The sequence below is a fragment of the Protomyctophum bolini genome, assembly GCF_963924005.1.
Source record: "Protomyctophum bolini genome assembly, chromosome: 1".
Lineage (NCBI taxonomy): Eukaryota > Metazoa > Chordata > Actinopteri > Myctophiformes > Myctophidae > Protomyctophum > Protomyctophum bolini.
In genome coordinates, this window is record NC_137862.1 from 3,247,797 (window position 1) to 3,264,974 (window position 17,178).

At 41.4% G+C, this 17,178-nt stretch overlaps 1 protein-coding gene across 3 annotated transcripts in view; it reads right to left on the bottom strand.

The window, feature by feature from the left end:
* gpc5a (glypican 5a) overlaps positions 1-15,756 on the bottom strand; it is a 180,963-nt gene extending 165,207 nt beyond the window's left edge. For all 3 annotated transcript variants that reach the window (XM_080777317.1, XM_080777316.1, XM_080777318.1), the window contains exons 1-2: positions 15,326-15,756; positions 10,663-10,824 (exon numbers count right to left, since the gene is read on the bottom strand). In XM_080777317.1, the coding sequence (XP_080633443.1) occupies positions 10,663-10,824; positions 15,326-15,485 (322 nt within the window). In that variant the 5' untranslated portion in view covers positions 15,486-15,756. The remainder of the gene's footprint in view (positions 1-10,662; positions 10,825-15,325) is intronic.
* Positions 15,757-17,178: the final 1,422 nt, after the last annotated feature.

Below are 17,178 nucleotides of genomic sequence, written 5' to 3' on the forward strand. Positions count from 1 at the left end.
TGTGTGTGTGTGTGTGTGTGTGTGTGTGTGTGTGTGTGTGTGTCTGTTTTTATTAAAAAACTACAATATAAGTAAGCAAAACAAGTCAATGCATCCACCCTCCACAAAGCTTTGTTAAGGGCAAGCATGACCACATACACTACATGTAATTAGCTCCAGAGAAAAGGTCCCAGGATTAGAAAGTGCTAAAGCTACAGCCAGTACGTCTAATACAGTGGCTGTTGGCAGGAGGAAAAACAGAATTGTTGTGGTCAGACCAACGGAGACATTGTTTCACTGCAGCGGCGGCGGCTGCCCAAAAGGCCGGATTGTTTCAGGGTATTGACTCTGAATAATCCAAGCTTCACTCGTCTAAATCCTCATCCTCTGACTTCAAACGCTGTGGAAAGACTTTCAATAGAGAGTCTGGCAACCGACCAACTTTCTCTCCATCATTCTCTCATTCTTTCGCTCCTTCCTTTTTTGCTCTCTCTCTGTCCTCTCCCTTGGATAAACTGTCCGGACTTGAATCACAAAGCCAAGCCCATTTCTGTGGGAATCTCGAGGAGGCCCAAGCTGGTGGGCAGTCGCTCTCTCTCTCTCTCTCTGACGCACGCACACACGCATGCACGCACGCACACACACGCACACGCACACACACACACGCACACACACACGCACACACGCGCACCCTCCTCTTGTAAGAAGTGACAACAAAGGAGGCACGGCTGTAGACCTGATGGACAAAGAGTGTTGACTAAATGAAAGGTCTGCATTTCTGCATCTCACACAAAAAAAAACAGAGAGCAGGTTAGATTTCACTACCACTGTGGATCAGGCCATGAAATGAAACACTATGAAATATAACAATAAACAATCAAGTCGTTACTGAAAATATGTCATGTTTACACTTATATCTGTGGTACTATAACAGTCAACGCAGGCCTGACAGTACAATTTTTTAGAATCATTATTAACCGTTGTGTCAAGAGCTTTATCCCTATTAAGAAGCGGAATGGGTTGAACTCATTCAAATCAAAAAGATGACAACATATCCACTGACTTCAGCAATTTGATCTCGCAAAACGCTTTCTTATCTCTTCATCCCTGCCACCATCGCTGGCACCACTCTGTCCCTCTCCAACACCATCGCTGGCACCACTCTCTCTCTCCCTCTCTAACACCATCGCTGGCACCACTCTCTCCCTCTCCAACAAAAGCTAAGATGGATTTATTCTCCCAGAGGGGGTCATCACCACTAGAGGTGAAACACCACAGGAGCCACAGAACAGAACACTGAGCTGATATAATACAACACCTTGTTAATGTTCTCACATTTAAGACACGCAGTATATCATCGCAAGTCAGCTTTATGGTGTTGTAGAAAGCGTATGCGTATAATCTGTTCCTGATATAAATCATTGCTGGGGAAAAAAATGCATAGGCTAACCGTCCAGAGGTTTATGAACAAATGAATAAGCAAAAATATTTCCAAAATAGTGGCATGAAAATGTTATGCTTTCTAGGCACAAAGAAATACATTAGGATAAATCATTTAATCCATGTCATTAATGCTGTGTAGAACTGGGTATTGTTATGACAACAAGTGAAACTCTGTGTGGGGGTCCCCTGGGGTCCCCGGAAAACATCCAGACCGCCAGCAACGTGCCCAGGGGGCCGGGCCGGTTCCGCCGTCCAAAACGCTTGGGTGGTGGAAATATGCTATTTCCGTGCTCAGACCCAGGGACGGGACACAGCCAGCCAGCCGGCGACACACATAGCCGTCTATAGGAGTGGTTGCACCACTCAGTCATAAACGAGGGGAACTAGAATGTAAAAGACCTGCTTTCCTAGGAGTGCTGCTTCTAGCACGATTATGAAATTATGACCGGTATCCGATCTCCGGTTATTTGCAGTTTCATATCTGCCGATACCGATTCTGACCGGTTTCCGATATTATACAGAGGACCACAATGGAAACAAGCCTATAGGGCCCTATTGGCCCAAAGCCTGTTAATAAAGATTTCAATCAATCAATAAACAAACGGCATAAGTGTCTGTTTGTTACTATACTGAATGAGATGAGTACACGCATTAAATGCAGATTTCTTTCTTTAATTTTATTTATTTTTTGCTGGTGTAAACCAATTCAATAATCTGTATTATTTTGAGACCATTCCGATACGGCATTGTTATGGCCGATATGGCCAATTCCGATCATGCTACAGATTAACCGAGCATCCCTAAATATTGCTTAAACCATTCTGAACGGGAACCCATTTTGGTGTCAGCATCATGTTATGCTTTAGCTATTGAAAAATAGCAGATCTACAAGCTCATAGCGCGCCACCGAGTGGCGCGCTACGAGCTTGTAGGTCTGCTATTTTTGAAAAATCGAAGAACGACTGACATTTTTCTAGAATCTGATCTCAGGTCAGAATGGATTAATCAGACCAGTGTGTGTCCTAGTGGAAACCTCGTATGAATCTGATCTCAGGTCAGAATGGGTTAAACCATGTATGTAAAAGCAGAGTCCCATAAAAGGCAAGAAACTTCCCCTCACTGAGACAAGTAGCCCATTTGTGACCAATATAGAAACGTTACTGGAAGAGAACCCTAGTGGGTCAGTCAGTGATGCAGGACTATTTTAGGTTGTCACGTCTCATTATCTGTCTTTGTTCAAAATGTATACCATCTACAACTCCTGTTTATATTCAAGCCTAGTTGAGACCATAGCACTGACGAAGGTCTGAGGACCGAAACGTTTGCTTTTTAATTGCACCAGAGCACAGAGCACCATGAGCACAGCATCTTAAAATAAAATAAAATAAGTCTCAGTCTAGAAGTTTTACTTATTTTTCTATACGGTGAGCGAGTCTTTTCCTGTCAAAGTCTCCCTTATGTTTTTGAGACCACCGCTACCGTAGTCAAGTTTGAAGAAAAAAAGGACGAAGAAAGGCGCAAGTTTTGTCAGTGCTTCAGCCTAGTTGAGACCAAATATTCGCCATGAAATAAAAACGTTTAAGCCATTATGTATTTTCTGCAAAACAACAATGCGTCTCAGATGCAACACTTATAGATCTGCTATGACGGAATAAGAGAGAAATCGGAGCTTCTCCTAGTCCTAAAACAAGCTAGGCATACAGACTTCACTAGACATAGACACACTAGTGAATATGTAAATACAGCGAGATCCATTGGAGAAATCACACAACAATTTGACCTGTGAAATCAGAAAGCAGGGTAGGGTTACTTGCCCATAGAATTCATGAATTGTACAACATGCATAGATGTATTTTTTTTTAAACTATTGAGTCAACCTAAAACCTGCAAATGATCTAACACAGTGGTTCCCAAACTGTGGCGCTTGGCACCCCTTGTGGTGCGCAACATGAAAAGGCTAATGCTGGTGCTATGATTTTATTAAATATATTAACATATAGCCAATATATGGAAAGTGTATGCCGCATATAGCCTGTGCTGCATATAAATGCCATATTCAGGTTCATATATGTGCATATATTTGGATAAATAGGAAATGTATGTCTTTATATACAGTAGCTTATGAAATGTATATCTCCATGTTGGGGGGTGCGTCAGCTACAGGGCAGGAGGTAACAGGGGGTGCATGGCCAAAACACAACACAATACTAAATATAATTATTTTCACAAACATTGCAAATTTACCATCCAAAAGCATTTCACAGAGAAATGATCATTCCCAACAACACTGTGAGAATACCAAGATTATAAGGAATACACTAAGACGGATATATCCTTATACTATAAGGGTAGTTAACCCATTCTGAACGGGAACCCATTTTCGTGTTGGCATCATGTTATGCTTTAGCTATTGAAAAATAGCAGATCTACAAGCTCATAGCGCGCCACCGAGTGGCGCGCTATGAGCTTGTAGGTCTGCTATTTTTGAAAAATCGAAGAATGACTGACATTTTTAGAATCTGATCTCAGGTCAGAATGTGTTAATCAGACCAGTGTGTGTCCAGTGGAAACCTTGTGTGAATCTGATCTCAGGTCAGAATGGGTTAAGGACTAAGAGACACAAAATGAGCTTTCCATAATGGAGGCTGTCGTGACAAGAACTGAACTTGAATCAACCACTGACTTAATAAATACAGGAGTACCTTACACATACTGTACTGTACTGTACTGTACTGTACTGTACTGTACAGTGCCTCCACCACAACAACTACCACACACAATTTACTTTCTTTGTATTTCCATCCATTGTTTTAACACATTTGGCTACATAGAAACTGCCCTAAAGTCTAAAATTGGGTAGACGAATGACAGACTGACTAAAAACACCAAATCAAACTCCAACTAAAGTTCTTTCCTGTCCCCTCAATACAATGTCTTGCTCAAAGCAAAATGCCGTGTGCTTCTTCTATTATTCAACCCTTAACTCTGTATATGAATATGCTATCATATCTGTAACTATTTATCTTTTTATCCAAAGAGTATGTGTTAAGGATAAGACTAATATACACTATTGTTTACCCAACATTTATTAAAGGACCCTCTAACAGTGACAATCATGTTAGGCAGCAGTACACACAAACATCACTGAGCAGGTCCAATATGGAGCAGTTGTGGGTTCAGTTCAGTGCCTTGCTCAAGTAGCCTGGTAGAGAGAGAGAGAGAGAGAGAGAGAGAGAGAGATGTGCAAATTTGGCTGCAAAATATGTCAATTCCTGTCACAAGAAAAGGGACAACCAGTAGGACACGCATACGGTATGCCATGTTTTATTTTCTGCACCACCTGCTTTATTTTAGATTATTTTTTCATGTCATTGATATTATGTTTTCGTTTGTCATATCTGTGATTTGGCAACACTTGTAAAACGTCATGCCAATAAAGCCTGTTGAATTGAATTTTGAGAGAGAGAGAGAGAGAGAGAGAGAGAGAGAGAGAGAGAGAGAGAGAGGGAGAGAGCGAGAGAGCGAGAGAGCGAGAGAGCGAGAGAGAGAATAACATTTAAGAGAGAATGAGAGACCGAAAGACAGAACGCAGACTGGCAGAGGCGGGGAACCACCCACATGGCATTGTACTCTGCAACCATTCAGATTCTACAACAAAGCCTAAGCAATTAGTCAAGAAGACGCTTCTGTCCCTCCATTATGAGGAGGAACTCAGTGCGGAATCATATGTATGGGAAGCACGGAGGGACACACATGCCTGGCAAAAAGCACTCTCCCAGATCTTAACCCGTTCTGACCCGAGATCAGATTCTAAAAAATGTCTTTCCATGTCAGTCGTTCTCAAACACTTTCATGTCACTTTTCACGACTCTTCAAAAATAGCAGACCTACAAGCTCGTAGCGCGCCACTCGGTGGCGCGCTACGAGCTTGTAGATCTGCTATTTTTCAATAGCTAAAGTATAACATTAATGCTTAGTTAAAACACCAAAAGGGGTTCCCGCCCAAAATGGGTTAAGACCAAAGTACAAAAGAATTGTTACGGCTGTTCCAAGTGACGACATAAAAGAAACACAGTTTGTGTATTTAATGCGTCTTCCCTGCATCTAGGCAGGGCTCAGCGATGCTGAATTAACGGATGGTTATTTGTCTTCTCTAGTGGTGTGATAGAAGAGAATTAAGGCATCCGGAGGTTTCCTTTCCACTAATTCCCATGGAAGAGAGCCAGCCGGTGCAGCCACAAAACATTGTGGCTGCTGTCGTGTCGGGCACATGAGTTATTTTTCAGGTTGTTGTTGTTGTTGAAAGAAAGAAAGAAAAGTTTCTATTTATTCTATATATTATTTTTTTTATCCCACGATTTTGTAACCCATTTTTCACCCCTGTGTCAATCATCTAATGTGATCCTGGGCTCTACACACCCTCCACCAACCTAGTCCCCATATATGGGGGACAAGGGGAGACCAACCTAGTCCCCATATATGGGGGACAAGGGGAGACCAACCTAGTCCCCATATATGGGGGACAAGGGGAGACCAACCTAGTCCCCATATATGGGGGACAAGGGGAGAGCAACGGACTTGAACTCATGCTTCCTTCATGCCTGAGTGTCCAAGTTGCTCCTTTACACCTGACAGGGGGGAGTTTCCCTGGTTGGACGTATAGCACGTGGCAGGAACACGTTATTCCAACCAGTTCCTTTCCCCTCCATCAGGCGCCCCGGCTGGCCAGGGGGAGGCAGTTTAGTTTCTATTTATTTGTCACACACGCACTACAGTAGGGTAGAGGAAAGAGGGAGAGGGGTGGGGGGGGGGGGGGGGGGGGAGACAAAAACATCTCATTTACTGGTAGTCTGCAAGCGATTGACAGCCTGCACTCTAATTTGAGAAACAACAGAGAGACAGTACATACAGTATGGCTGTGCATTTACAACCACGGAGGGAGGATGGAGGAGAAGTAGGAGTTAAAAGGGGGAAGGCTAATGTGCCCATTTGTTATGTGCAAGGCCTTCAATTAAGGCGTCTTTATTTGATGCAGCTGGGAGACAGTGATTCAGCACTACACCCACCCGGGCAGAGAGAAGAGAAGAGAGCGATGGGGAAACGGAGAGAAGGGAGCAGGGTGGAAGGGAGAACACAGATATATACAGACAGATAACAGCCTCAGACACTAGTAGAGATATTAGGTTAGTCTATAATTAATGCTCCTCAAAGTGGTTCACCAAGGGGGGGTTTACACAACTCTCACAGTTAATGCTCATCTGCTGGTGACAATGAAAAGCAGTACCATGAATTCCTATCTCCTATAATGTAAAAGGACACACACACACACACACACACACACACACACACACACACACACAATATATAAAAAGACAACAGTGGCTGCTCACATTTTTTTGCATTTCCGAGCGCTGTGCCACAGCATTTTCAATATATTGTCCTCAAATGAACTTGACAACCATCAAAGTCATTTCACAGCCGAGACATTATCTGGTGATATGTAGCTGTGGTGATTAAAAAGAAGTTGAATAATAAAGATACTGGTGGGATACTGTCAAGCAGTCGATGCCCTTTCAAGCTTTTGAGCATATATAACCTTTTTTTCCCCCTATCTTTCTTAGTCAGTCAGCAGCATGTGTCTGTGTCCCCAGATAGTATTTGTCTTTCATGTGTCTTTTAATCCATTCTGGGCAGGAACCCCTTTTGGTGTTAGCATTATGTAATGCTTTAGCTATTGAAAAATAGCAGATCTACAAGCTCATCATCTACGAGCTTGTAGGTCTGCTATTTTTGAAGAATCGTGAAAAGTGACATGACAGTGTTTGAGAACGACTGACATAGAAAAACACAGCTTTTTCAAGAAAACAGTCAGGATTTAGAAGACACTTGCAGGATCGTTCCCAGGTCAAAATGGGTTAAAGGTTCCTGCACATTGTCCACACAACGCTCAAATATGTGGCCTGCTGAGTGGGTGTCCAGGGGAGTTCTTTTTCTCTCCCTCTCAGGGGTTTGCCTTTCATCCATAGCAACCGAACGGTGCCATCCAGAAACCCTGCAGAGGCCGGAGTCAAACACCACCCAGGAATCACTGTTATGTGAATTCTATAGTGCCGTCTATGTAACAAGCTAGACAGACTTATAGCTGGTTACGTAGACAGCACTATAGAATTGCATTTCATGTAGTCATAGCACTTTATAGTACACATGTATAATTGTATAATATATAATATAGTATAGTGTGTATAGTTGACATAGATACTCCACTGTTACGTTCTTAGTTTATACATGATTCACGATACTTTTTATATATTATGTGAGGTATGACATGCTTTTGTTTTTGCTTAAATGTAAGTCGCTCTGGATCAAGAGCGTCTGCTAATTGCCTACATTGTAAATTGAAAATTGTGAATCAATTGGCATGACGACTGAGAACGTGTCTACATCGTCAGACACAATACTAATGGCTTGAAGCTATGAACACTGAACAGTGTTCCTTTGCAACGTCGCCCACTCTAATTCAAAGGATGGTCCGGGAAACCCACGCTTTATATTCTGTAAAACAGCATGAGGAGGAGTCTGTGTCTGTCAAGTTAACTTTTTCCCCCGCACAGTTAGTGTAACTTTCTTTTCTGGCCATGGATTTTGTAATAGATGTGTAGATATGGTCAGTTCTCGTGCAGCAGTCAGGAGCTACTGACAACTTTAACGTAGGCGTGCGCGTGCACACACACACACACACACACACACACACACACACACACACACACACACACACACACACACACACACACACACACACACACAAACAATAACATAAACAATTTATTTTGTATATCTTATCTAAGTACTGTATTGACCCACGATTGCTACTGCCAGGGCTTGAGAGTGCCAGTATAACTGTAACACATAGATAGATGGTGAAGGAATATACGTCCATATATGTTTGTTCACTAACAAAACAGCAGTCGTTGCTGACAAGGAATTCCGTTTGGTTTGACAAGAATGCTGAACTGCCAATCCAGTGGTGAAACTAAATGACTGTTTTGTTTTCTATTTGCAGTATTTTCAAACAGCAACCCATTCCTATAAAAACCAATTAGATTTTATGATGCATGTTTATTGTTTAGGCTTTTATGGAAAAGACAGTATAACTACCGATACTGTATATTGGTGGTTATTGTTAACCCATTCTGACCGGGAACCCGTTTTGGTGTCAGCATCATGTTATGCTTTAGCCATTGAAAAATAGCAGATCTACAAGCTCATAGCGCGCCACCGAGTGGCGCGCTACGAGCTTGTAGGTCTGCTATTTTTGAAAAATCGAAGAACGACTGACATTTTTTAGAATCTGATCTCAGGTCAGAATGGGTTAATCAGACCAGTGTGTGTCCAGTGGAAACCTCGTTATGAATCTGATCTCAGGTCAGAATGGGTTAACCAACGTAAGCGCTGCCTATTATATACTATTATACACAAATAGTGGATCTACAAACTCACAACACATTGCGTTGAGTTTGTAGATTTATGCATTGCCCCAAAATACAACAGGGTTAATATGGTTAAACATGTCCTTCAAACTGACAGACCATAAAGGTGGTTGCACACCGGCCGCGTTTTTTCCGGGGAAAACCCCGATGGAGAAACGCCGCTTAAAAATCAGAATTCGCGCTCGGTGTGTGGAGACCTTAATGGTCTGTCAATGAAGGACTGACCATTAATGTATTGTTTATTTAGCTTGAGTAAGGGGCAGGAAGAATCTTCTTCACGCTCCTTTTTGGTCATGGAATGTGTTCATTGAGTCGTTTTGAATGTGAATTGCTATGCATTTCCATGAGCAGAAATGAAATGAAATCCCCCTTTGTACTATAGGTAGGTACCCCAGCATACACAAACTCAACCACTCAGTTTTGGCTGTTAGAAGAATGAGTGCAATGAGAGACAACAGGCTCTATAAACTCAAACCAAAGACTGACTAAGAATTCAACTTCCAGTGGACACATGAAAACACCAGAGAGCAAAGACAGGGCTATTATTCCCCAGGAAAAGCCTGAGTGAAAAAACACTGCATTCGTACACAAACTCTCCTACAAAATCCTCAGAGTTCAGTAGGTGGAGGTCTGGAGGATAACACTATATCTTTAAACCGAGAGAGATCGTTAAAGTGAATTGGTTTAATGATATGTCTCAGACCGTACGCAGTCATAACCTCTGTATTCAAAGCCCACCCATTTCCAGATATCATATGACAGCTCTCGCCTCTCGGGCCTGACTGGGTGAGCTAAAGCTACAGAAGGCAGGGAGAGAGAGAGAGCACACACACAGACAGGGGCATGTTTTTGCCTGCAAACGCTACTGTCACTCATTGCTAAAGAGCTGAAGGGATGGAGAGAGAGGACTGAAAAAAGGGAATGAGGTTAAGACCATAAGGAATTTGGGGGCTGATGACCACTTTGGCGTGCAGGCCAGTGTACAGCTTAACCCAAACGAAGCACACCAAATACGTAGGATGCATCACACTGATCATCATGATGATGATGATGATGATGATGATCATCTGAGATTACTATAGTTAAGAGAAATTATAGAAATCTAAAGTAGGTAAACAACACAGAGCAACAAGGCTCAGTACTCTCTGGCATATGAGCCTAGAGGTAGAGGCGTATAGACTTTTACAAAGATGTTTGCATGTGGACAGGATAATTACTTTGTAAGCATTTGAAATAAGACATTGATAATTTACACAGTTTGCTTATCTTCTATCCACGTGTCCATATCTGTTAAATATATATATATATATATATATATATATATATATATATATATATATATATATATATATTCTTTTTTTTTTTACACACAAAAACACACGGTTAGGGAGGACATATTTGGGTATTGCCAATCTAATCTCATGATCAGCGTTAGTGGCAGACCTGGAAGGAAGACAGACCCGCTCTGTCTGTGCTGAAGTGTAGCCTCACTGCACACACACACACGTGTGCGCGCAAGTGTGCATACATAACCACACACATGTGCACACGCAAGTGTGCATACATAACCACACACGCGCACAAGCTGACTGGCCAATGACTCTGACTACACCAACAATGATGGCAGACAGACATACATACAAAACACCTATACACAGCATCTGGACACATGCAATTATGTTGATAAACAGCCGTGCTCTACAAACACATAACGGTGGTGAGCAAACACACACACACACAGATAAATCCTCACCTTGGAACGCAGCCACGTTGCGCGAGATGAGGAACTTGAGGCTGGAGCTGGAGGTCTGCAGAACGTTCTGCAGGTCTCGTCTGGCGGCCACCTGGTACCTCTCCTCCATCTTCTTAGTGCAGCAGGTCAGGTTCTTGGACATGCACACCTGCAGGTCTGACCCTGAAAGGTAGAATCACTCATGTTATGAGATTGACACAGTATATGGCAAGTTCCAGCTGTTATTATATAAAATATATATATAAAACAAATTTGGCAAAGAATGTGTCTGATAAACTATATGGGAAAACATATTGATTATAAATGTTGAACGTTCAAATTGACATTAACAATTAACATCATGGCCGTTTAAATAGGCTGCAAAAGGAGATTGAAATATTTATTAACAGTTTGCAGAATTACAGTATAATTCAAGCACAAACTCAATACAAAGACTGTTAACTGTGAGTGGACGACCCAATTAAGCATTACACTCGTTTACAAGAGGGTCCACCTTGATCAATTCATCAAAATGGAGTAAATGTCTGTATTGGTAATCAAATCCATTGAGTCATGCATAGAATAGAATATTTTGATTGAATAGCTTTGGGATTTTTGAACAGTAGAAGCCCATTAATTTATCCGTGTACAAAGTGCACCAAATGGACCCTTAGGGTCCTTATGGGTCTATCTGGAATTAAATGAACAATGATGATTTCATTGTATGGCAGAGACAGAGAATATGTGTCTATGTATTTCCCATTGCTGAATGTGCTCTATACAAAGTTATGCACAATGTATACTCTGTAGAGCGGTGACATTGGAAATAAAATAAAATATAAATATAAACTAACTGAAACTGGGACTGCAGTGGACTGGGTATACCCATAAGCTTTTAGTATTGCACAAGTCTGAACAAGTCGTGCAGGTGCTGAAACTCTAAAAACAGACAGATTTGAGAGGATATCAAAACCAAAACGTTATCGCCTCACCAAAGTGATGTTTCGGATTTTTTTGCACTGCACAGAAATGTAAGCAATCTGCACACATAGGGGACGATCAAAACATCTTAAAAGGGGGATGCAAAAAGTTTGAAAATACTCCTCCTCAAGACATGCTGAGGCAAAGTGTAAAGAACTGCTGCCAAAGACATTATCAGCTCTACGCGAGGTTCAATGAGAACGGAGCTGGTGATGGCACATGTTGAGGAATTCCAACTCTTCTAGATAAGGAAACATGAAAGCAACACAGGTCTTGCTTTTTTTTAACCTAAACTCTCCCCAGATACTGTTCCCATGTCAATATCAAAGACCGTTTTCTCTCATGGTGACAGACTAGTAGGCCTACATATGGCCTAGCTGTTGTGTTTTCACCTAAACAGGATGCGGTTTATTATAATTATTTGCCTCAGGGTCGTTCTGACTCAGTGGTCCAACATTATTAGTAGTGCCCAACCATTGGTGAAGGAAACAAAAGTTTTGTTTATGTTAATACTACAACAAGCATTCCAGCTTCATCATCAGTTCAGTAACATTTATTTGCATGTGAAGTAAACCTGCTAAGACACGGTAAAAAAAACTACGAATTTAAGACCCTATTGACAGCTGGTTTATTTGGGGCGAGAACCCCTTTTGGTGTTTTAAGCATTATGTTATGCTTTAGATATTGAAAAATAGCAGATCTACAAACTTGTACGTCTACTATTTTGGAAAAATCGTGAAAATGTCATTGAAATCTTTGAATATATATATATATATCGTTACAGAGCGAGTTCTTAACTCAAATCTTTGCTTCTGGGGGGGGGGGTCCCTGCAACAACATATTTTCAGATGGGGGTCGGCGGCCAAATACATATAATTCTGGGGGTCCTTGAGATGAAATAATGAGCACCACTGACATATAGAAACATGGGTTTTTCAGAAAACTGTCATTTTGCAGAAAAATGGGTTAACGAATAGCAAGCTCCATATATAGCTTTCAAAATGATAGAGGATTTTATCACACACCTTTCACCTCATATTGAATCAAGGCTTACGCCGTTATGATTGACAGCACAGGAAACCCCTGTTGCTACAAAGACCAACAGAACGACAGACAGCTAAATCCTTCTGTGGACAGATGATTGTGATGATCGGTGCTATATTTACAAAAAAAAAGACCAGGTTGATGCGTGTTCATAGGAAATATCACCCATACCAATAAAACCTCCACGGTCAAACACGTGGAGGTTGGGTAATGATGCGCTGCCTGTGGGGTTTGCGTTGCAGCTTTTCTGGCACAATGAAATCAAGAGGATTCAGGGCATTTTGGAGTAACGTGTTCAGTCTAGTGGCAGAAAACTGGGTCTCTCTCTCTCTCTGTTGGAGATTGTTGCATTTTAAGATGGTCACCCTAAAGTTTAGGGTGATCATATAGTAGGCCTAGTTCTTGACATGTTTTAGGGCCTTAAACATAAGTAAACAACTACTATGATTTAAGCAGAAAGAGGGAAAGAGGGATCTATGTATGTTTGGAGTATGAACAGCTGCAATACCGCTGGGTAAGGAAAGGAAAGATACTATGTTTACCATAGGGTAACTGGACTAAGCTCAAGAACTTGTTTACAGCCAGGCCCTGCTCATAGAACATTTCATGGTAGGGGTTCAATGCCTTGTCCATAAAGGGCACTTCAGGGATACGAACTAGCGACCTTCCGGTATCAAGACCGCTCCGCAAACCGTTCGGCCACTGCTGCCCCAGTGAACTAAACTGTTACTGTTGAGCAGCCTAAAAACACACACAGGCCTTGACACAAGCAGGGCTTGACACAAGCATGCACACACACATACACACGCACGCATGCCACAAGTGCGATTCTTAGGTCACAACCAGTGGAAGGCAGCCTGTAAACACCAGAGCAGGGTAGTACAGTTGCAGAGGAACTGCCTATAGACTAGACTAGTCTAGAAGACACAGGTTCATATCCTGTGTTTGCACTGGAGGCCATACCTTGGGGGTGCATACTTAGTTTAGACTAGTCATTGGTTAGACATGGGTTACGGTTAGGTTTAGGTGTGCTGCCCCGTGGGAGGTTAGGTTTAGGGAGAGGGTTTGAGATAGGTTGTAGTTGTAGGACGTACTAATGACTGGTCTAACCAATGACTATAGTCTAAACCAAAAACTGTCTAAACTAAAGTGGGAAGAAATAAGAATACAACAGAATATCTGAAACAATGAGATCCCACTGACTAGCACCTTTCCAACAACTTGGAAACCGCCACAAGTAACAGCGTCCAGATTTAAATCCCAGACACCAGACATGAAGTAACTTCGTGTAGAGAATGTTGGGACGGGAGACGGAGTGATGATGATGGCCTGACTGTGCAAGGGGATATTTAGAGGTTTTAGAGGCATTTGAGGCTTTTCAGTCCGTCAGTTATGTTTCCCCACAGCAGCCGGAGGAAGGGTGATGAAGTAAAAATGGAGTGGCTTGTGTTTGGCAGTCAGCATATTTTACAGCATGGCTTTTTCTTTCCAAGAGAAGAGGCTAGACAGCAGCCGGCGACCACATATCAACCAGATATTCCCAAAAAGTCCAGACTTTATTTAAAGTCGTCATTGGCAATGGACACTTGCCAATTAAAGCTTGTTTTTCACTCATCCTTCTCTGGGGAAAAACAATAGTAATACTACAGAATGAGAAAACACCCATTCAATACAAAAGGTTTAAGCATTAGTAGCCTATGTGGTGTATTTTTATGTGGAATGAACAGCAAGTGTAATAATGATTCATTTCACACAAGATTATTCCTGTACAAGCCACTTATCCTCTGCTTCCAAAGCACTAGAGAGTTGTTCACCTCAACTCACTCACCCACCACATGTAGATATCAACTGTCTGTCAGTGTAACTGTAGAAACTATATGATGGTCTACAGTTTTTGCCTTTATACTGATTCTAGACTGTTCACTGTTAGATTTGATTTGAGCTGTTATGGGTGAATGGAAATGTCAATCATATATGCAGCCTTGAAGGGATGTTGGCACATGGTGATGACATTTGACTGATCGATTGAAATATTTATTAACAGTTTGCAGAATTACAGTAGGGGATTTCCACTAGCACAACTCAATACAAAGACTGTTAACTGTGAGTGGACGACCCAATAAAGCATTACACTTGTTTACAGGAGGGTCCACCTTGTTAAATTCATCAAAACATGTAGAGACTACACTGGATGAAGACAGAAAAAGACAACATCCACCTTCAAGCTAAATCAGTCGCTCAGTGCCATATGAAAGGTTCGAACTTTGAAATGCAAACTTTCAGACTTCCATTTCCATTCCATAAAAAGGAGTATAGGCTACAGCATATTCAAAATGTGAGCTATTTAAAATATAGTAAAGCAAATTCTAGCTCTGGTTCATAGCCCTAATACTTAATTATGCAATGCAAGGCAGAATTAAGCATTGGGGATATGTTGTATTTTGGACCTATAATGTCTGTAAATAAGGTTTATATAAATTATAGCCCTATGGGTTTCAAAATTGTTATTTATATTATACAGATAAGAGGTAACTCTTCAATCTACTCAAAGAAACTCCTCGCTAGCAGCAGGAAAATATAGGATCAAAAATCACAGTAGCCTAGCCGAACACATCGAGTGTGCCGCTAAGGTGCACTTTTGCAATTCAATCCACCATACCTGATTTTGGGTTTAAAGGCAATAATTTAATCGGTCCTATTTGCCTGAGCTGGAAAACTTTGCGCACTTCGTCGCAGCTGGTCGGGTTTCCAAAACTTAATCCGGTGCAACAACAACAACAAGCCAGGAACAAAATGTAGTTCAACTCTTGCAACCCCATTATAAAAATCCCGGTTTACACACAAAAAAAATGTGTATAGGTTTTGAGACGATGAAGCTCTTTCAAACCATAATGATTTCCTTTAGCGTGTAAGGCTACTCATCAGGTGAGTCCCATATTTCCGATTTCACAGATCGCCATATAGGCTAGTAGTGGTTTAAAGAAAGAATCCCAGATTCTTCACTCTTCAGTATGCTATCTCTGCATTTCAGTCATATGAAAAGTTCGTGCGGCGTCAGACATGCTCTCCAAATAAATTGGTCCAGTCGAGCTCAGCTGTGACTCTGAGGCGGTTCTAGTCCATACCTGTGGGCTTTTGGAATAGTGAATAATACCCTCGTCTCCTTGGCCTGCGGCACCATAGCGCCATCTAGTGGATGAATCAGTGAGTGCGCGCTTCAGGTGTCACATCATACGCTTATAATTTGTATTGACAGAAAATGCGATACACGGACAAATGTGTCCTTTTTTGCCAAAAGGATAAAACACAAGACAAAAAAACGGCGTATTTCCATTGTGGTCCCTGTGTCCAGACTCCATGTGTTGTTTGTTTTTTTTTTGGGGGGGGGGGTATAGCAGAAAAATATAATCAATAAATAATAAAATGGCTACAATACATCAAGGCATAACCATAGACTATGCTGTAATGCATGTTTAATATGGAAGGAGACAAAATTGAATGTCTTTGGCCCATAGTTACTACACTGAAGCCGTAATCTAACTAAACAGAATTGTCCCAAATAAATGCCCCATATATTTTGTGGCCATGTGGTGGTATCTAGGCCTACATACCCAGTTAAAGCTTTCATTTGAAATAGAAACGGTCCGTTTTACTCCCCTTACAAATGTAATGTATAGCCACAGAACAGCAAATTCATCTAAAAGTTTTAATCTATTAATTTTGTAGCCCACTCTTGCTTAGAGGTTTGTACAGCAAATTCACACGTCTTGGATAAAGTAACCGAAATTAACCACATTTAATATAATTTAAATACTTAGGCCTACGACTTGTAAGGAGTCCGAGTTGGATGTGGAGTGGACCCTTTTGTAAACAAGTGTAATGCTTTATTGGGTCCTCCACTCACAGTTAAGTCTTTGTATCGAGTTGTGCTTGAATTGTACTGCAATTCTGCAAACTGTTAATACATATTTCAATAAATCAATGATCAGTCTGCCTATACATGTAATAATTTGCTACCAAACATTCAACTTGTACCACTGAACGATGCATTAGTTACTACAGCCAAACCCGAACAAAAATAAAAGCCTGGGTACTTCTTTTCACAGATAAGTAATCCTGGGACCGATACATGCAGTATTTCAAACGAATGCCATGCGCATCCGTGTAGTATAAACGATCCGTTTCTTAGTATGCGGTGTCAGTGCACATTCACATTGACAATCAAACTGCACTGGCCTGCATTTAATTTCGGTTTGTCCTTGTCCATTTTGTGACTGCAACAACCCAATTCTCCTCGGGGAACACAACATCAATAATCAAAGCAACTTCTAAGGTAGATCAGTCAGAAAAAAATATCAATTTCTAGCAACTTTGCTGAAGTTATGCCTGAAATGAAATGTCTTCACTGCAGTAGAAGTCACATTTTGAAGATCTAGTAGTCCTTCCAATACAGCAACATTTCACTGGATGCAGCGACACCGGATCCAACGTTATTTCTCAGACCTTTAGTCA